The 22543-nt window shown below is 38.9% G+C and overlaps 1 protein-coding gene across 1 annotated transcript in view; it reads left to right on the top strand.

Annotated features, from left to right (window-relative positions):
• Nucleotides 1-22543, top strand: part of Smc1b (structural maintenance of chromosomes 1B) — a 74933-nt gene that overhangs the window by 51588 nt on the left and 802 nt on the right. Inside the window, exons 18-24 of the mRNA XM_057792453.1 lie at nt 815-968; nt 9293-9388; nt 16006-16162; nt 17070-17224; nt 18408-18559; nt 20619-20688; nt 21805-21915. Coding sequence (XP_057648436.1) covers nt 815-968; nt 9293-9388; nt 16006-16162; nt 17070-17224; nt 18408-18559; nt 20619-20688; nt 21805-21915 — 895 coding nt within the window. The remainder of the gene's footprint in view (nt 1-814; nt 969-9292; nt 9389-16005; nt 16163-17069; nt 17225-18407; nt 18560-20618; nt 20689-21804; nt 21916-22543) is intronic.

Below are 22543 nucleotides of genomic sequence, written 5' to 3'. Positions count from 1 at the left end.
GATTGACAGGACCATGAGCTCTTTTCTTTGCTCAACCCTTGACCTGTCATAATTTTCCTTACTATCTAGAGACCTTCTATGCTCTGAGATTCAGCCTTTTGAATTTAATTTAAACAGAACTGTTTGTTTCTCTTTACATTTTTGAAACCCACCTGTCTTTCTCCACCTCCTATTGTATCCTGATTTCTTCCTTCGTTTTTCTTTTTCTCTTTTTGTCCTTTTTCTGTTTCTGTTTAAAGGTCCTTGTTAACTTAGTGTTAACCTTCATGCCCCACTTTAAGTTAAGACGTTCTGTGAATGATGGAAACAGTTTGTCAAGGATGCAATAACTGATCTGGTGGTATCTGTCTGCTAAGAGAACATTCTCTTAGGCTAAGATTTTAAAATATACAGTCTAACTAAAGAGGAAATGCAGGTTGAAAATTGCACAGATTTAAAAATAAAGTATTTGGGGCTGGATATAGTGACACTCACCTGTAATCCCAGCAATTGAGAATTAGGAGCAGAAGAATGCAAAGTTTGAAGACAACTGGAGTTAAATAGCAAAACCTTGTTTCAAAGAAATCATTAAAATAACTGAAGGAAAGCAGGGTCTTTGCTAGCTCTGATTAAAGAAATGTCTATGGAAAAGTTCTCTTAGATCGACTGCATACATTATAGTCTTTTTCAGAACTGATAATGTGTAAATCAGGGACTGACATTTAGAGCTCTTATAGGAAAGTAATGTTTTCATGTAAGTTTATAATGTAACAAGTTATTCTTTGGTATAATTACATAATGAGTAAAGTCACTTTTTCATATCCTGTATTTACAGAGAAGTGGGAAAATTGCAGAAAGAAGTTATAATCATTCAGGGTTCTTTGGAACAAAAGCAACTAGAGAAACATAATTTGTTGCTGGATTGCAAAGTTCAAGACATTGAGATAAGTCTTGTGCTGGGGTCATTGGAGGACATCATTGAAGTGGAGGTATCTAGCCAAAAATGCATTATATTATGTCTTCAACTGCTCATGCTATCTTAGCTTCTTTAGCTCCTTGTAGGAAAGGGAAAATGTTTGTGATAGAGTATTTCAAGGCAGATATTAAAATATTAAGATGGGCCGGGCGTGGTGGCGCACGCCTTTAATCCCAGCACTTGGGAGGCAGAGGCAGGCGGATCTCTTGTGAGTTCGAGACTAGCCTGGTCTACAAGAGCTAGTTCCAGGACAGGCTCCAAAACCACAGAGAAACCCTGTCTCGAAAAACCAAAAAAAAAAAAAAATAAATAAATAAATAAATAAATAAATAAATAAATAAAATATTAAGATGAATTAATATTGAATCTTTATCTGAAAAGAAAAGGTTTCTAAATTGGTTGTAGTGGTGCAAGACTGTATAGACCTAGCACTTGAGGGATTCGAAGACTGAGATGTGGGTCAAGTTTTCAAGATCATCCTGGGCAATAATGTGTGTGTGTGTGTGAGAGAGAGAGAGAGGGAGAGGGAGAGAGAGAGAGAGAGAGAGAGAACTCTAGGGAAAGCCAATCTCAGGATCTTGCATTTATTTATTTATTTACTTACTTATTTATTACATGTTTTTGTATTTCAAGACAGGGTTTCTCTGTGTAATAGTCCTGACTGTCCTGGAACTCGTTCTGTAGACCAGATTGGCCTCAAATTCACAGTGATCTGCCTGCCTCTACCTCCTGAGTGCTGCTTTTAAAAGCATGAACCACCACTAACTAGCAATCTTGTACTTTTCTTATGTTGTAACCTTCTGAAGGCTCCTTTATTTCTCTGATCTTTTAGCATTTACTTCCCCCCGCCCGATATCTGGTTCTGAGTTCTTATTATTAAGACCCAATTAGAATTCACACAACACTCACTATCCTGTCCCACCTAAGGGAGGAAAAAAAAACGTACTGAGAAGCTTGTGAAATTCATAGTTCAGTCACAGAAGCTTCCAAAGGATTGTTACCTAGTCACTGGACTGAGTGTTTGTAGTAGCTACTTTTGCTCAGCACATGTCTGGTTATCAGGAAAGGTATCAGAACTAGCATCAGACTTAAACTAAGAAATGGGTAGGGCCGTTGGTATTATCAGGAGAGAAATTTAAGACTAATGTGATTAATAAGCTAAGAACTCTACTGGATAATCAGTGTGTAAGCAAGATAATTTAAACAGACATGGGAATTTTAAGCACAATCAAAAGCAACACTAACAGAATTGAATACTTTATATGGGCTTACTAATAGATTAAACAAAACTAAAGATCTCTGAGTTTAAAGATAGCTTTAAAGAAACCCCCAAACATAAAAAAAAAGGCAGAAAGATTTTCCATGTACTCTAGGAAAATTACAAAAGGTAGAAAATATATGTACTAAGAAGAAACAGATAACAGATTCTTTCCAAGAGAAATACTGGAAGACCATCAGATGGAAAATGGAAAAAAAAAAAAACAGAAGTATCACAACAAACAGGACCAAACTGTGCAGTACTAGCCATGTCTACTTGATGGAAGACACAGAGTAGAAACAGCCCTGGTAAAAAGAAACTGGCAATCGTGCCCTAGGACAAGCCCACGAAAGATCTTGAAAGCTTAGAATCCTATTGAGAAGTGTGGTGAGATAGTGACTTCTCTATCAAACTCAATTAAGAAAAGAAAGTAAATCTGTTTTATCACTTCCCATGGGCTCAGTGTATCTTGACAAGAAACTTACTTAAGACTGAGCTACTTTGTTTGGGAACCTGAAATTAAGAACAGTTGCCAGGCAGTGGTGGCGCACACCTTTAATCCCAGCACTCAGGAGACAGAGGCAGGTGGATCTCTGTGAGATTGAGGCCAGCCTGGTCTACAAGAGCTAGTTCCAGGACAGGCTCCAAAGCCACAGAGAAACCCTGTCTCGAAAAACCATTAAAAAAAAAAAAGAACAGTCAAAAAAAGTAAAGGTCTCTGGTTCAACCTCCACGGCCCCACAATGGGAGACATTCAAGTAGGCATTGTGGAATGGAAGACTAGATGCTAACACACCAGAAAGTTTAGATGAAAGGAGGCTTAGCTCAGGCAATGAAAATTACAGTGTGGGACTAGAGAGAAATCTCAGCAGTTAAGAGCGCTTGCTGCTCTTGTAGAGAATCAATTCCCAGCACCCACATCAGGTGATGCATGCCCTCTTTTCTGAACTCCAGTTCCTGGAGATCCATTCCCTTCTTCTAATAGCCACAGGTACCAAGCATGCACATGGTATACATACATGCACATGTCAAGACATTGAATAAATCTTAGTCAGTGTTCTATTGCTGTGAAGAGACATCATGACCATAACAGCCTTTTTTTTTTTCTTTTGGAGATTGGATTTCTCTGTGTAACAGCTCTGGCTATCCTGGAACTTGCTTTGTAAACTAGGCTAGCCTTGAACTCACAGAGATCCGCCAGCTTCTGCCTCTCAAGTTCTCAAGTGCTGGGTTTAAAGGTGTGTTGCCACCACCATTATGAAGGCAAGTATTTTACTGAAACTTGTTTACAGTTTTAGAGGTTTAGTCCATTGTCATCATTGCATCCCTACATCAAACTAGGAGCTTGCAGGCAGACATGGTGGTAAAGTAGCTGAGAGTTCTACATCCTGATCCACAGGCAGAAGGGAGAGAAAGTCTCTGGACTTGGAATGGGCCTTTTGAATCCTCAAAACCCACCCCCAGTGACACATTTCCTTCCTCCAACAAGGCCAAACCTACTAATCCTTTCAAATTGTGCCAGTCCTTGATGACTCAAGTATTCAATTCTGTGAGCCTTTCGCAGGTATTCCCATTCAAACCACCACAAAATCTAATAAGTTTTAAAAGAAAAGATAAAGTGTTTGATAGACCTGCTTTTGATGGCAAGAAGCTGAGCCCACCACCTGAGGATAACTGGAATCTGGGTTCAGTTCTTGAAGCTGCCTATCTTCTATGAGACTTACTGTTGATAAAACTGAGAATTCTGGAGTTTCAATGCAATATCTGATGTTCTCTGCCTTTCTCTCAGCAAAGTGTTTAACACCAGGTTTTGAAAAGATGGTCATTCAAAGTCACGAAGAAAACATCACTTTTCCTTCACATATAAATCCTTTCTGGCCTATAATTTATATACATACATACATATGTATATAACTGGTATAAGCGCATTACTACAGTTTAACATTCAGAAAGGAGACCCAAGAGCTGGGTGTGGTGTAGCAGATGGCTTTAATCCCAGCACTCAGGAGACAGAGGCAGGGGATCACTGAGTTTGTGGTCACCTTGGTCTACATAGTGAGTTCTGGACCAGTGAAAGCCTATCTCAAGAAAGAGAAAATGGAAAAAAAAAAAAAAAAAGAAACTAAGAAAGTGTTTACCTCTCCAGTTGGAGGTGGAATCTGGGATATTGAAGCTGAAAATGAGTCAGACTAAAGATTTATGCAATTCAGAGCATCAGTATAATTTATACTCAGGGTTAAGAAGAGTCACCTCAATAAAGTATACAGTCACAACAACAAGCTGCATGTGGTCAAAGCATAATTGTCCGTAAAGGCATATAAATAACAACAGCTGAAGTAAATTCACGCCTTTCCTCTATACCTGGGAGGAGCACAAAAACATATTCCACGAACAATTCTCTGTTCAATTTGAAGAAATTTTGAAGAAACTGAGGTGACAAGACTGATTTTCTTAGAGTTTTTTCACAAGCACTCAGAATTTCACATGACTCCATTCTTGAACTGTGTTCCCCCAGAGTAGCATTATGTGATAAGGAAGGGTGGAATGCAGGCAGAAGGACATATAAGAGGATATAAAGCTAATTGGTGGGTTTTATTGTTTTGTTTTGGTTTTTGTACATTTGTGTGTGGGTGGGTAAATATATAAAAGTGTAATCAGTAGTGAAAATGTAAAACTCTAGCTGGGCCTGGCAGTGCACACCTTTAATCCCAGCTCTTGGGAAGCAGAGGCAGGTGGATCTCTAAGTTCAAAGTCACCCTGGTCTGTGGAACAAGTACCAAAACTGTTAGGGATACAGAGAGAAATCCCATCTCAACTATCACCCCCAACACACTAAATAAACGAAACAAAAAAAACAAAACTAAAATATATACTGTTTAGTTGGGACTAGGCAAGTGTTTGAGAGGCTTAATCTAGTGGTGTGATGTTTTTATTTATAATTCATTACAGTTTATTTCCAATAGAAAAAAACTATGAAGTTTTGGCGTAATGCTTCTCCTACCTTTGGGCAGTCAAGTTATTATTAAATGAATAAATAACACCAATAAAAAGCAGAATGTGTTAGAAGAAGGAACTGAGATTTAAAACTAAAGGCATAGAAAAATCTATTCAGTAAAAATTTTGTACATATCAATAATAAACTTACTGAGAAATAAGGGAAAACATTCACAATAGCTTCAAAAAATAAGACACCTAGGAATAAACCAAACCAAAAAGGTAGAAAACTTTTACAATGAAAGCTTTAAAATTCTGAAGATTTTGAAAAAGAGTTAACATAAAAACCTTTGATGCTCATGGATCATCAGTTAATATTTTGGATATGGCCATCATATTTGAAAGTAGTGTACAAATTCAGTACAATTTCTATCAAAATTTAAATGATAATTTCTCACAGAACTAGGAAAAGAAAACAATCTAAAAATTTATCTTTCATACATTTTTTATTGATATTTATTGAGCTCTACATTTTTTTCTGCTCCTTTCCCTCCCTCTCCCGTCCCACAAGGTCCCCATGCTCCCAATTTACTCAGGAGATTGTCTTTTTCTACTTTCTACTTCCCATGTAGATTAGATCTATGTAAGTCTCTCTTAGTGTCCTCATTGTTGTCTAAGTTCTCTGGGATTGTGGTTTGTAGGCTGGCTTTCTTTGCTTTATGTTTAAAAACCACCTATGAGTGAGTACATGTGATAATTGTCTTTCTGTGTCTGGGTTAACTCACTCAAAATAATGTTTTCCTGCAAAATTCAATTTGTCATTTTTTTCTGCTGTGTAGAAGTATTCCATTGTGTAAATGTACCACATTTCCCTTATCCATTCTTTGGTCGAGGGGCATTTAGGTTGTTTCCGGGTTCTGGCTATGACAAACAAAGCTGCTACGAACATAGTTGAGCTCATGTCCTTGTGGCACAATTGAACATCCTGTGGATATATACCCAAAAGTGGTATTACTGGGTCTTGAGGAAGGTTGTTTCCTAATTTTCTGAGAAATTGCCACACTGACATCCAAAGGGGTTGTAGCAATACAGAAGTGTTCCCTTTTCCCCCACAACCTCTTCAGCATAAGTTGTCATCGGTGTCTTTGATCTTGGCCATTCTTACAGGTGTAAGAAGGAATTTCAGAGTTGATTTGATTTGCATTTCTCTGATGACTAAAGATGTTGAACTTTTCCTTAAGTGTCTTTCAGACATTTTAGATTCCTCTGTTGAGAGTTCTCTGTTTAGGTCTGTACTCCATTTTTTTTTATTGGATTATGTGAACTTTTGGTGTCCAATTTCTTGAGTTCTTTGTATATTTTGGATCAGACCTCTGTCTGATGTGGGGTTAGTGAAGATCTTTTCCCATTCTGTAGGCTGTTGTTTTGTCTTGTTGACTGTGTCCTTTGCTTTACAGAAGCTTTTCAGTTTCAGGAGGTCCCATTTATTAATTGTTTCTCTCAGTGTCTGTGCTGCTGGGGTTCTATTTAGGAAGTGGTACCCTGTGCCAATGCGTTCAAGTGTACTTCCCACTTTCTCTTCTATAAGGTTCAGTGTGGCTGGCTTTATGTTGAGGTCTTTGATCCATTTGGACTTGAGTTTTGTGCATGGTGATAGATATGGATCTATTTTCATTCTTCTACATGTTGATATCCAGTTATGCCAGCACCACTTGTTAAATATGCTTTCTTTTTTCCATTTGATATTTTTTGCTTCTTTATCAAAGATCAGGTGTTCGAAGATGTGTGGATTGATATCTGGGTCTTCTATTTGGTTCCATTGGTCCTCCTGTCTGTTCTTATGCCAATACCAGGCTGTTTTCAGTACTGTAGCTCTGTAGTAGAGTTTGAAGTCAGGGATTGTGATGCCTCCAGAAGTTCTTTTATTATACAGGATTGTTTTGGCTATCCTGGGTTTTTTGTTTTTCCATATGAAGTTGAGTAGCGTTCTTTTGAGGTCTTTGAAGAATTTTGCTGGGATTTTGATGGGTATTGTGTTGAATCTGTAGATTGCTTTTGGTAAGATTGCCATTTTTACTATGTTAATTCTGCCTACCCAAGAGCATGGGATATCTTTCCACTTTCTGGTGTCTTCAATTTCTTTCTTCAAAGATTTAAAACCAGGACTGGGTTTGCTCCTGGGTTCTGCTCCTGGTGGAGCTTGTTCTCTCTGTGTCTTAGGTAACTGGTTCAGTCCCACTCCGGTTCTGGTGGAGATTGCAGACTCTAAGTCAGGTCGTTGGCTCCATCCTAGTCTGCCAGTGTCCCAGGAGTGGGTTGGCTCTCAGGACTGGATTTGCTACTGGCTTCTACTCCCAGTTTCCTCAGGCCCTCTCTGTCTTAGGTGTCTCCAACCTTAAATTTGCATGGAAGCACAAAAAAAACTTAATAACAAAAGTAATCCTAAGCAGAAAAGGCAGTGCTGGAGTATCATAATACCTGATCTCAGATTATATGACACCGCCATAATAAAACAGTATGCTGCTATTATTAAAAAAAAATCCACAGACCAATGAAACAGAATAGAGTATCCAGAGGGAAGCATACACATACACTTTAGCAGCCTGGTTTTCAGGAAAAAAGGTTAAAGTCAAACATCGATGAAAAGACATTTCAGCAAAGCGCACTAGAAAAATTATGTCACATGTAGAAGAATGGAATTTTCCTTCCCTATTACTATATGAAAATAAATTCAAAATAGAAAAAGACTTAAATGTGAGACCTGAAATTTTGAAACTGCTAGTGGAAACAGAGAGAACACTTGGAAATATGGATAGAGGCAAGGACTTAATGCAAAGGATTTGAACAACTTAATAACTAACAGCAGGAATTAACACTTAGATCATATTGGCTACCATCCAAAACAAAACAACAAATGGCAACAGAGGTTGGTGAAGATGTGAGGAAAGGGGATCACTTTATACAATGCTAGTGGAAATGTAAACTAGTGTATCCACTGTGGAAATCTGTATATAGGTTTCTCAAAAAAAAGTAAAACAACAATATAACCCCACCATATGATACAGGTATGCTGCTACTCTCTATGTGCCCTGAGAAATCAGCATACCATAGATGCACTTGCATATCTGTATTTATCACAATACTGCTTACAATAGTCAACATGGAACCAGTCTAGATTCCAGTCAACAGATGAATAGGTAAAGAAAATGTATATACATACATGAAAGTTTGTTCAGCTGTAAAGAATGATATATCATTTGAAGGAAAATAGAACTTGAAATCATGACAGTAAGCAAAATAAGTCAAACAATGCCATGTCTTCTCACATATGCAATGGCATCACACTCATGAGATGTATTGCTTCTGCGTTACATTTAGTACTGAGCTTTAACTTGCATTTCAGCTATTTTAACAAATATAGTATGCAAAATGTAAACTTAATTCAAAAAGTAGTTTTATTGAGTTTACATTGCTAAGAAATCTACTAAGGGATGAATAAAACTTTCTTCTTTCATTTTGTAAATTTTGGTTTCCATCACCACAGCCAAACCGTAGTTGAATAAATAGTAATTTACTCCTCTTTTTAAATTTTTTTAAGTTAGACATTGATACATTTTTAAATATTTATTTATTTATTATATATACACTATTCTGTCTGTGTATATGCCTGAAGGCCATTACAGATGGTTGTGAGCCACCATGTGGTTGCTGGGAATTGAACTCAGAACCTTTGAAAGAGCAGGCAATGCTCTTAACCTCTGAGCCATCCCTCCAGCCCCGACATTGATACATTTTTAACAGGAAAAAAAAAACAGGAGAAAACCTAGTGATGGTGGCTCTCAGAGACTTAGATAGGAAGGGAATGCAGCTAGGAGGCAGCTGAGGTAAGAATTGAGCAGACATGTAGGGTGGGTTGCACTGATAGAGGGAAGTATGTCAACCCTCCCAGTGGCTCCCAATAGTTTGTCAATAATGTTATGCTGACAGGACACTGGTGCATGATTATGTCAGGAATGGCTGAGACCAGGCCTTTGTGTCTGTTTGGTTGCTATATGGGGTTAACTTTTGATCTGAGTGATTCAAGTGGCTGGAGTAGAGGTTACTATTCAGGCACGGGTCCCTTTTATTTATTTTTTTTTTTTCAGTTAACTGAAACAGAAAGTACCCAAGCAACAGCTGATATCTATGAAAAAGAAGCATCCATCCAAGTAGACTACAGTCCTTTAAGGGAAGATTTGAAGGTAATTTAAAGATTTGTTTGTGATTAACAGTAATATTGGCTATTAAAATATTATAGGATCATTTTAATATGGTTAGTTTTAAGATATTGGGGTGGATGGTTGGTAGGGTTTGTTGTTTTGTGGGGGAAGAGACATCAGAAGGAAAAAAGAAAGCTACGGTGATGATTGCAAATGCCTGCAATCCCAGCACTTGGGAGATAGAGGCAGGAGGGGAAAAAAAAAAAGGCTGTCAGCTCATGTGTCATGAAACCCAGTCTCCAAAAACTGAAATAGGAACTGCAGAGGTGGTTCGGTCAGTAAAGTGTTTGCTAAGCAAACATAATAACCTGAGTTTGGCTACCTAGCCCCCATAGAAAAAAGCTGGGTGCCACAGTTTTAAGTCTGTAATCCCAGAACTGGGGAGTCAGAGACAGGTAGGTCCCTGCAGCTCACTGGCCAGCTAGTCTAGCCAGTCAGTAGTGAGCTCCAGTTCAGTGACAGATCTTGTCTCAAAACATAAGGTGGAGGGCTATAGAGATGACCCCATTTGGTTGCTATATGGGGTTAATTTTTGATCTGAGTGACTCAAGTGACTGGAGTAGAGGTTACAAGTGTCTTTTTCACTTAACAGAAAGTACCCAAGCAACAGCTGATATCTATGAAAAAGAAGCATTCATCCAAGTAGACTACAGTCCTTTAAGGGAGGATTGATTACTCTGTGATAAGAGTACTGACTGCTCTTCCAGAGGACCCAGGTTTTGTTGCCTTTACCCACATGGCAGCTAACAAGCATTTGTAACTTCAGTTCCAAAGGATCTAATGTCCTCTTCTGTCCTCATGGCACTGCATGAAAGTGGTGTACAGACACACATGCTGACAAAAATGCTTGTAAAACTTTTTTTTTTTTTTTTTTTTTTTTTGGTTTTTCGAGACAGGGTTTCTCTGTGGTTTTGGAGCCTGTCCTGGAACTAGCTCTTGTAGACCAGGCTGATCTCGAACTCACAGAGATCCGCCTGCCTCTGCCTCCCAAGTGCTGGGATTAAAGGAGTGCGCCACCACCGCCCGGCTCATTTTTAATTAATTAATTACATAAAATAAAGTGGAGAGAAACTAAAGAAGACAGCCAAAGTCAGCCTCTGGCCTCTACACATATATGGGCACACACACAAATATGTGCATATACCACCAAATATCTATATTAACAGTGTTTTCAACACCAGAGAAGTAGCAGTATTAGATCTCTGAACACCAGCTGGAAATTTTAGAGTTCAGTTCCAGTCTGGCATTGCCTGTCTCGGGTGGCATCAGATTCCACAAATTCAGGCCACATATTGCCAGCACTTCAGATGCCAGTCACCTAAGGATGCCTTAACCATCAAGTGCAGTAATTTGCTAGAATCACACACAGAATTCAGGGTAATTTATTATACATTTACCAATTTGTTATGAAAGATAGAACATGGGAAGAGCCAAGTGAGAGAGATGCGTAGGACAGGAATGGAGGAGGTACAGAGCTCCCATGCATTCTGCCTCCTGCAGGTGTGCTGCCCTGCCAGCCTGTCTATGTGTCCACCAACCTGAATGCACCTCCTCTGAGCATGACTGATTCAGCTGGTGACTTTGGTGATCAAACTAAATCCATAATTTCTCTTCATTCCCAGAGAGGACATGATAAAAGTTATAAGCTTCTAACTGCATTTGATACATCAGCAGTCAGTCCTCATCCCTCAGAAGTCAGTTTATTAGCATTGCCTCATTACAGTTGAAAGGGGCAGACTGAATAAAAGTAGTAGCTCCTTTCATCTCATCCCTGGGTAAATGCTAAGGGTGTTAATTCTGAGCCTGGAGCAGGATAAATGCTGGGTACCTCTCATAAATAGCAGAAAATAGGTAAGCTTTCTCTTTTTTATGAGACAGTCATGCTCTCGGCTGGCTGACCTGAACTCATTGGGCACAGTGACTACTGCCATCTAGGCTGCCTACCTACACTGCCAGCATCTTTGGAGAAATGAACCTTTCTTTTGGGATAGTACTGTTCCAGAACTAAAGTTGTTCCTAGAAAACCTAAGGTTATACTGTGACCTAAACAAGGTCACATGTTCATTCCTGAGCCAGTAGCTAAAGTGAACTCAGCCTTCCTCTGAGTCAGTCATTTCTATTCCTCAACATGATTCCATATAAAAATGTCTCACCTTGGGGCTGAAGAGATGACTCAGAAGTTAAGAGCACTGGTTGCTTTTCCAAAGGTCCTAAGTTCAATTCCCTGCAACCATATGGTGGCTCACAACCATCTATAATGAGATCTGGTGTCCTCTTCTGGCCTGCAGGCAAACATGCAGGCAGAACACTATACATAATAAATTTTTTAAAAAAAGAATGGCTCATCTTTTCAAAGCATGGACAATGTTGAAATGCAAGAACTATGCTGAATAACAAAGCCCACATCTTTAAACATGTGTTAATGTATTTGGGAGAGTTGTTGGATTATTTGGTTATATTGTGGCTTTTGTCTTCTCTACAGTTTTTATTTACTGCTTTCTCATTTTACATTAGTTTAGAAAAGTCCTTTTCTACCTCATCCAGTAAATTACCTTTTGTTGATGATTTTCTGGATTATTTAGTTTTATTTTGTTGGGTTTTTTGAGACAGGGTCTTGTGTAACCCAGGCTGGCCTCAAACTCACTAAGGATGACCTTGAACTTCTTGATAAAGTTGGAACTGTTACCTGAAATGACTAAATCTAGTATTTGAAAACATGACAGTATTTTTGTTAACATAAAATTGTTATATCTATATTTCAGGATTACACTGTAAAAATTTTTATATTGCTATGTTTTTTAAAGAGACATTTTTATTCTAAATTGTATTCCCCCAAAAGAAATGATTTTTAATTTTTTAATAAAAAGTGTATTCCCAGAGACAGTGACTGCCTAGTTAAGAGTAAATGATTCATTTTATAGTTTTCTAAAATTAGCCCTATTAACAGAACCTTGTAAAAATGTTATAACATTTTTATTCCATACAGTGAACCAATAGATGAAAGATCAAAGCAGTCAGTCTTGTCAAATCTGTAACAATTTACATGTAACATGTACTGAACTAACAAAGAAGGACAACTCTTGACTCCTTTTGTTGATGATCTGTAGATCACCACATATTGACAGCAGAGAGAACATATCTTAACATCATTCTATTTAAAAATAGATTGTTTAGAGGCGTAATTTTTAAAGCAAGATAACCAAATTTAATAAGCTTCTGGATTTTAGAATTTCTAAGAAAATATCCATAAGCATCACTGCCAATGCCTGTGTACTCCTTGAAGGTTTCAAGGTAAGAGTGCAGGCTCTAGCCCTGGAACTCTATCTGGGCAGAGAATAGATTATATTTTCAAAGCAGTGCAGGTGAGTCCAGGTTAGAAACAATTTCCTTCTTTCCTAATGAACCTGAGGGCTTATGGGTCAAGGAATATCACTTAATTGTATCATTTGTTGACTGTAGCAAGCCACATTGTACTCCCAGGTGAGCTGTCGGACACACACCGTTTTCCTGAACAAGAGTTGATTCCAAGTTACATGCATGGTATATTCTACCAAATTAAGATTATCTATGCATCCTTTTAAAATCACACTCAATGAACTTATAAGCCCTCAAATACATAAAGTTTCAACAAAAGCTTTAAAGATAGTAAACAAAACAAAGAAAAAGTGGGGTGAATTCAAGGAGTTAAAACATCTTTCCTTCTGCCGGGCAGTGGTAGTGCACACCTTTAATCCTAGCTCTAGGGAGAGGCAGACAGATTTTCTGTGAGTTTAAGGCCAGCCTGGTCTACAGAGTGAGCTCCAGAACAGCCAGAGCTACACAGTGAAATCCTGTCTTTAAAAGCTAAAAATAAAACACCTTGTCATTTGTAACCTCTAAGGAAACTAGTTTTCTTCTTAGTTCTTCTCAAGAACAAAGTGTCTTTGCTCTCCTCCTGTCACAGAGTCAGGTGGCCAGCCTACCTAGGACAGACTTTGGAAGAAACTTTAAGCATATTTGGGTCTAGAGCAGACAGGACAAATTCCAACTCCAGAGCTCACTTTTTTGGTATAGTAGAACAGGAAAAAAAATTTCAATATTATCCATACCCAAAAGGACATTCAGTTCTCTTTAAGACTGAACCCAGTGATCTACATATCCATAATCAGTTTGTATGTATCTGCAGATGGGGCAGACAATCAAAAATGCTTATTTCTTAGCTTTAAAGATACAAACAAGCCATCATGGTCTACAAAAAGCTAGTTCTAGGACAAGCACCAAAGCTAAAGAGAAACCTTGTCTTGAAAAAAAAAAAAAGATACAAACAAGATTATCTAGGCTTGGAGATACAGGCTAGGCCAAAAGCAGAAGAAACAGTGGGAGACATTCTGAGTGTGGTTGTAAGCCAGAACCTTGAGAAAGATTAAAGTTAACTATGAGTTTTATGGGGGAGGGAGCCTTAGACCATGCTTCCATTCCATTATTTAAATCATTTTAGATACTAAAAAGCTTCAAATGAGCCAGCAGTGGCCATTTATTTCTCCAATGTATTTTGAGGCCAGATTTGCATGAAAAGGCTAAAGAAAATCACTAGTTTAAATTCTACAGAAAAATTTGAAGCAGATGAGGGACACGGACAAAAAAAAAAAAAATGGGTCAAATCCGGTTGCATAGAGCATCTTCTAAGTCTTGCAGTAACTAAATACATCTAGAAAGTAAGGGGGTGTCTCTAAATGTTATAGTTTCAGGATTAAGAAACTACAGGGTTAGTGGAAATTTCTCAGGGCTTTTGGCTGATCATCACAGGCAATGTAAAGTCTCTGGTGCCTTTGACCCAGTGGGTCTTAAGGCAGAAGAAAGCTCAAGTGAACACCCAGACCTAACTAGAGGCCTTTAAGTTAAGTGCAACCCATTCCCTCGTCCTGGCATTTTGTTACGTTGCATGTGTGTTTTGGTCCCATCGTGGCCATCCACCAAGTTCAGATTGTCAGGGTGAGACAGCAAGGTGAAAGAAAGGGCTGAGATGGGGAGTAAAAAGAAAGGCCCTCAGGTCCTAGAGTAAATAAAGGCTGGGAGCTGCCAGTCTGGGGAGGTTGGGGACAACTTCCAGCTCCAGATGCCTTCCTAGGTCTTTTGGCACCAGTGTGTTAGATTATTTAAAGGCAGCTGTAGAGAGACAGAGAGGCTTGCTCTGACCTTAGGCAGGGCCATGTTTATTCACAGTTGTGGAACACTTTTGTCACCCATGTGTATGGGTGACCAGATTGCCCACAGAAGATGATGGGATGAGGGGTCTCTTATAAGGGTGAAAATGACTTCCGTAGTCTGCAAGAGAAGCTGGGAAGCATAGTATTTCAGCAGGAAACTATCATACTCAATCAATTAAAATCTACCTTATTGTTATTTTTTCAAGTCACCCAGATAATCAGCTTATTCAGTTTTCAAATAATCTTTTCTCAGTAGGTTAAATATTATCTTTATTATATATTAATTAACCCACTTTAGGAGTCAAGAAAGTTTTCCTGGAAGAACATAGCTACACTTTCCCCTTCCCTTCCTTATTCATTGGCTTTGGAGTTAAGCATTGCACATTCTAGGTCATTTGGATTCCTTCTCTCTACCATGTTGCACCTATGTTTATACTGTGAGGAGGCTTTTTCATCCCAGTGTAAATGTCAATTTGTATTTTTGACTTCTCTGTGGTTGTTGGTTTTTAAAGTGTTTTTTGCATATGGGTTTTTTGTTGATACATGATACATATGCTTATGTACCACATGCATGCTTGGTGCCCTCAGAGGTCAGAAGGTGTCAGATTCCCTGGAACTGGAGTTTACAGATATGGTTGTGAGCTGCCATGTGGATGTTAAAAATCAAACTCAGGTCCTAAGAGCAAACAGTGCTCTTAACCACTGAGCCATCTCTCCAGCACCTCTGTGGGCAATTTTAAGGCAAAGACTGAATAATTTTCATGATTAACAGTTCAATATTTAACCCATAATAGGTGGCCAATATTATTTTTAATGAACAACAAAAACAAATGATAAATGAATTTTCACATTTTTGGGCATAATCTAGGGAGGTAAAGAATGTTCCCAGAGCAGCATGATACAGTGTTAGAGCAAGAAAGGCACAGCTGCAGACACTGCCTGTGTGACTGCAGTACCAAACCCAGTACCAAACCCTTCTGTAGGAGCAAGGAGATGCAGAGGGTGCAAGTAGATTACACACCTGTAATCTCAGCAGTTGGGAGTCTGAAGCAGGAGGATTACTACAAGTTTGATGCCTATCCAGGCTACATGGTGAATACCAGATCAGCCAGGGATATATAGCAAGACCCTATTTCAAGAAACCAAAATAGATGATAGACAGATGGACAATAGCAGCAGTCTTAGGCCAGCAAAGTGTCTCACCATATAAAGGCACTTACCACCAACCCTGAGAACTTGAGTCCAATTCCTGGGTCATACATAATGGAAGAATAGAATCGGTCCCAAAAACTGTCCTCTCACCTCCAGAGATATGTTCCCACACACAAAGAATGGTAAGGTAAGCCTTGTACTTAGGCCTTACCTTTGAATGTTAAAGGCATGTCTGTCAGTGTTGTTCTTTGCTAATGATAGGCTCTACAATCGGATAAGGAAGTGAAGGACCACCTTACACTCCTTCTAGAGCAAGTAGCATCCCAAGAAAATACTCTACTGAAGACTGCAGCTCCAAACTTACGCGCACAGGAGAACTTAAAAGCTGTCAGAGACAAGTTTCAAGAATCTGCAGATGGTAAAATTGAGTTTATAGTTATTAGCAATATATGCTTGGATGTTTTATTTCTGTATGTGCCAGCAGCCTCCTTGAATTGTACCTTTATTTTATTATATATTTTTCTATGTTTCCTTATATTAATATGTGTTTAATTCTGAAATACAAAATGTCTTCCTTCATGAAGAACATTCTGCTTTACTTTAAAAATAGGTTATTGGGGGTTGGGAATATAGTTCTGTTGGACAAATATCTAATGTACATGAAACATGGGTTCCATTTCCAAATCCTCATAAACTGATTTAGAAGCATGAACCCACCTATAATACAAGAACTCTGGAGATAGAGGCAGGAGCATCAGAAGTTCAAGGTCACCCTCAACCACATAGTGAGTTTGAGGCTAGCCTGGCTACATGAGACTCTGTCTTCACAAAAAAGGTAGGCTTACTATTTTTAAACATATAATTAAGATTTTTCTTTTTTTTGGTTGGTTTTTTTGTTTGTTTGTTTTTGTTTTTTTCGAGACAGGGTTTCCCTGTGTAACAGTCTTAGCTGTCCTGGAACTAGCTCTTGTAGACCAGGATGGTCTCAACCTCACAGAGATCCACCTGCCTCTGCCTCCCGAGTGCTGGGATTAAAGGCATGCGCCACCACCGCCTGGCTATAATTAAGACTTTTCATACAAGAAAGTAAGTATATTAAATACACTGTCAGGATTTACTAATATTATTTAGACATTAGCTCTACCAGGAAAAGTATCATTGAGTTTAAAAGATGTCTTCTTATAATTCAGTATCAGTTATTTTGAGGGTAGATATATTCAAGACAACCAAACTCAAAAAACAGTTCTGAAATATTCTACATAATAAATTTTAAGAGAAGCACCCAATGGTCTCAAAAATAAAGAATGTTGGTTTTTTTTCCTTAGCTTTTGAAGCCAGCAGAAAGGAAGCCAGAGTATGTAGGCAAGAGTTTGAACAGGTGAAAAGACGGAGATATGATGCTTTCAGCCAGTGCTTTGAGCACATCTCAGTCTCAATTGATCAAATCTACAAGAAGCTCTGCAGGAACAGCAGTGCCCAGGTGTGTTTTTCAACCCTCAATACCACAGAAGCTTAGAGTAACTGATGGTGTTTGTTGTTTTCTGGTGAGAAATAAATGACCACTGCATAGTCCTTGAATGATATAGGTGCAAAGTCAAGTTAGAAGACTTCTCATCTCAAGACATGTGTTCTGGATTCCACCACTATCCTGACATCACTGACTAATTAGAGCCACTTTGGGTCTATTTTTCCACTTGACACATGAGTAGAGTTGGATCATCTGATTTCTAAGGCTTTTTTTTTTAAACGCTGAAATTCTATTCTCTGTTACTAAATTGACTTTATGGAACTACTTGTCTCTGTGGTAAAGGTGGGTGGGATCAGGGTAGAAGAAATAGTTGTAATGATCAGCACATCAAAAGAAGACTAAAAGGTGGGATCAAATCCAGATAGGATCCATCAAAAGAATCTCTGGCCCACTGTATTATCCACTCCAGTTGTATTATCAATAGCCACAGCAAATACTTGTAGACTCAAATGTGGAGAAAGATGTAGGCCAGGATTTATGTACCAGCTCTGCTTGGGCTCACATTATGACTGAGATGATACTAATTCTGAATGTTAGAATTTCAACTAAACATAACTTATTTTTAGCAAAATAAGCATATTAGCTCATTGAAAACAGGAGTCATACAAATACCTACAATATGTGGCCCATCGTAAATACCAGGTAGATGGAGCAACAAGTAAGTTGACGAAGACTGTTTTTGTAAGTCTGCGGCTTCTTTTTTTTTTTTTTTTTTTTGGTTTTTTTCGAGACAGGGTTTCTCTGTAGTTTTGGAGCCTGTCCTGGAACTAGCTCTTGTAGACCAGGATGGTCTCGAACTCACAGAGATCCGCCTGCCTCTGCCTCCCAAGTGCTGGGATTAAAGGCGTGCGCCACCACCGCCCAGCTAGTCTGCGGCTTCTTGAGAGATTTGAATGGAATTATGGTGGAAAGGCCTGGGCCTTGGATATTTTGAACATTCTCTTTCCCTCATCCCAGATAACCTTGATGTTTGTGGTTAAATGCAGAATTTAATGTATTTACAGGTATTATCATTTTCCCATCAAAATTGAGGAAAACCTAACCAAGAGAAAGAATATTTTCACTTAAATATGTTGCCACTCAATTTGAAATGTATTGGTTACTTTTCTAATATGGCTAAGTAAATGTGTTTCAGGCATTTCTTAGCCCAGAGAATGCTGAAGAACCTTATTTAGATGGAATTAGCTATAACTGTGTGGCTCCAGGCAAACGGTTTATGCCTATGGACAATTTGTCAGGGGGAGAAAAGTGTGTGGCTGCTTTGGCTCTTCTGTTTGCTGTACACAGGTAAGACCACAACAAGTTACCAACGGCATCTTTCTACAAAAAAAAATCTATAATTATTTTCTTTAATAATATTTACCAAAGCCATTTTTTTCAGTCATAAATTGAAGTTTGATTTAGGTCTATGGCAAGTTAGAAAATCTTCAAGTATAGTCTTTGAAAAATGTTGTCGATAGTAGTTTTCTGGTTTTATTTTTTTAAAGGAAAGTATTTGGATAATCTAAATATGATCTCAAGATTGCCAAAAATGAACAATAAGCAATGACCTAATTTACAAATTACTTTCCTAGGCCATACTCAGAGCTCTGCTGTGTAATGAAAGCAAAATATTTCTTCCCTTAAAAAAGGGAGTAGGGGGCTGGAGAAATGGCTCAGAAGTTAAGAGCACTGCCTGCTCTTCCAAAGGTCCTGAGTTCAATTCCCAGCAACCATATGGTGGCTCACAACCATCTGTAATGAGGTCTGGTGCCCTCTTCTGGCCTGCAGGCATACACACAGACAGAACATTGTATACATAATTAATAAATAAATATTAAAAAAAAAAAGGGAGTAGGGGGGCTTAACATTCTCATTTCCATTGATGGTTATACCGTTTCCCTTGAAATATAAATCAAGAAATAAAAGTTGGGTAAAATTAAGACAAACAACAGCCTTCAGCATTCACAGTAGGCAGCACCAGTGTAAGTGCCGCTCTCTTCCCATCACTAAGAAATAACATAGGAATCTGACATCTGGTCTCAAGGAAGGAATGGGACAGGCCACCCAGGAGAGGTACAGAGAAAAACCATGTGGGCTGGGGAGGGACTCCAGATGCAGGATCACAGCAGAATGCGATTCTCGTTAGGTAGCACCCTTTCCCTTCACTCTACTAAATATTCACACTTTCAGGTACTGTTGCAGGCTCTGGAGATTCCTGTGAACAAAACAAAGTGTCTTTCCTGTAAATAGTTCATTACTCCCAGCATTGATGGCGCACACCTTTAATCTCAGCACTCAGGAGGCAGAGGCAGGTGGATCTCTGAATTTGAGGCCAGCCTGGTCTACGAAGTGAGTTCCAGGACAGCCAGGGTTAGAGAGGAGGAAAACAAAACAAAAACTTCATTTTTGCTGCAGCTATAGCTATAGCTCAGCAATAGAGTACATGTACTCCCAAGTATGAGATCTTAGGCTCATTTACAACATTATTGTGGGGTGTTGTAAAACACATTTGTTTAAAAAAAAAAAAAAACTTTTTTCATTGGAGGAGATAAAGTATATTTGTAAACTATTCCCCTAATATAGAGAATATTTGAAAATGACAAATCCCATAGGGGAAAAAAAATAAAGGAATGGAGATATGAGAGGCCCTGAAGCACTTTACAGCAATAAAACAATTAGAATAGGTAAGTATTAAGGAAACAAGCTGTTTGGGTGTAGCTAAGGCAAGAATGCTATAGATATAATAAAGAATAGCAAGTGCAAAAACCTTGAGTCCAAAGTGGCCTTAGCATGTGTAGAGTGATAGGCACAGGATTAGGATGCTGTTGTACTAAGCAAGGTGAAAGATAGTGGTGGCTTGGGACAGTATGAGAGATAGAGGTTGAGCTGGGCAGTGGTGGTGCATGCCTTTAATCCCAGCACTCAGGAGGCAGAGGCAAGTGGATCTCTGAGTTTGAGGCCAGCCTGGTCACAACAGACTTCAAGGCTACAGAGAAACTCTGTTTTGAGAAACCGAGAGAGACAGAAAGAGACAGAGAGGGAGAGATTGTTACAAACAGGCATGGAATGTGAAGGTGTCAGTTATGACTCCATGGTTTTGGCCTAAATAACTATAATAATTGCTGCCACTAACTGCCCATAGGAGAGAAGAGGTGGAAGGGAGGGAGATGATGGTTTAATACTCATGTGCAATCCAGTATACAGACATGTGAGACGAGAACTCACTGAAATGTGTGGGAGCTGGGCATGGTGGCACCAAAAGTCTCCCAGAGTTTCACAAAGGTTTTGTGTACCCTAAGTAGCTGCCTCTAAGTCTTCATAAAGCAAATAGGAAGTTACTCATATGCATGTCATTTTTTTCTAGTTTTCGGCCTGCTCCATTCTTTGTATTAGATGAAGTAGATGCAGCCCTGGACAATACTAACATTGGCAAAGTAAGCTTTTTTCTGCTTTCAATTTCTTTTCCCCACCCCACCCTTTGGATTTTCAAGATAGTGTGTTCTCTGTGTGACCTTGGCCATCCTGGAACTTGCTCTGTAGACCAGGCTGGCCTCCAACTCAGAGATCTGCCTGCCTCTGCCTCCTGGAGAGCTGGGATTAAAGGTATGCACTACCTTCCACCCCCACTTTGGGCTTCTGCTTTCAATTTCTAATAGGACATTTTTGTTCTAGTTTTTTTCTGTTCCTGTGACAAAACCATGGCCAAAGACAACTTAATGGAAAAAGAGTTTATTTGAATTGTACTTTAGGTCATAATCTATAACTAAGGAAAAATCAGGACAAACACTCAGGCATAAGCTAGACCATTTGATGGCTTGCTTGCCAAACAAGATAAAATGAACAAACCACTCAAAACTTGGGTGCAGGAGAACTAAGACTCAGACCTTAATCTATTAAGATAGTACTTGCCAAATCCCTACCATTGGTCTGGGTTAGAGTACACTGGTTCTAACTGCTCTGAACTCAGGATAACTTTGCTTCTGACGTGCCATCTGCAGTGCAGTAATGAGATAGACTAAAAATCCACATCCACAGAAGGAACTCTGGTTTTAGAGGCCATGGTAGTAACCATGATACAGGAATGGAAGTCTTGGAATAGATATGTTATATGATGGTCTGGATATAAAATGTCCCCCACATAAAGGCTGTGGCACTGGGAATGGATTTTCTTCAATTGAGCTTCATAAAGGAAACTTTAAAGGGTAGGGCGTTAGGGTAGGGTGGAAGGATGTTAGGTGGTCCCAGGTATTCCCTTGAGGATACCAGGACTTCCCTTAGACCCTTTGCTTTTCTGAAATTACAGGTGTGCACCACCATACCCCAATTATTTTACTTATTTCCTTGGAATTGAGCTTCTTGAATGAGCTAGAATTCATATTTAACCAAAACTTGATTATGAAACTGTATACACTTTCCACATTTTCCTAATCTTTAACCTTTGAGTTATCAACTCAAATGTGATTTTGAAAACTAAAAGGAAAAGAAAGAGAATCATTGTTCCCAGAGCTCAAAGGAGGCTGGTGAAATGTGTGCTTTTTATTTCCTCCAAGGTTTCAAGTTACATCAAAGAGCAGAGTCAGGAACAGTTTCAGATGATAATCATTTCCCTGAAAGAGGAGTTCTACTCCAGAGCTGATGCACTGATAGGCATCTACCCAGAGGTAAGAGAACAGGGGCAAGGACAGGCCCCATAAACTCCTCAGGCCCTGCCATTCTTGGGATTTCTTTCCACATCCATATAGTCCAAGAATTTGCAGACACTATTGGGTCTCCATAGTGGGTAAACATAAACCAAATGACTTTTAAAGAGTAGTATTTGTGAGTAATTACTCAGACACCCTCCTTTACAGAAACAGATTTAAGATTTTAACTGAAAGAAGGAAAACAAAACTGCAGGGCATGGCCACAAATGGCCCAGCACTTGCTCTACCAAGCTCGCTGACTTGAGTTTGATCCTCCAGACCCACATGATCAAGAAAGAAAACTAACTCATCCCCTCCACACACACAAATATGTATAGTAAAAAGTATCTTTAAAATGGCATGGCAGTGTGGTAGTTGTGTTTTACAAACAGTGGTACATTGTAACATTGGTTAATATTGTGTTTCTCCTTTCTAACTTGTGACTTGCAAAGATGTAATATTATCAAAAAACAAGTTCACTCAGTGCTCCAAAGGGTACAGGAACTTTTATAATTTCAACACACCTGTCCTTTTTTTTTTCTTCTTTTTTCTTTTCCGAGACAGGGTTTCACTGTGTAGTCTGTTCTGGAACTAGCTCTGGTGAACC

Source organism: Chionomys nivalis, chromosome 17, assembly GCF_950005125.1.
Source record: "Chionomys nivalis chromosome 17, mChiNiv1.1, whole genome shotgun sequence".
Taxonomy (NCBI): domain Eukaryota; kingdom Metazoa; phylum Chordata; class Mammalia; order Rodentia; family Cricetidae; genus Chionomys; species Chionomys nivalis.
The sequence above is the reverse complement of the archived record's forward strand: the minus strand, read 5'-3'. Positions and strand labels throughout refer to the sequence as shown.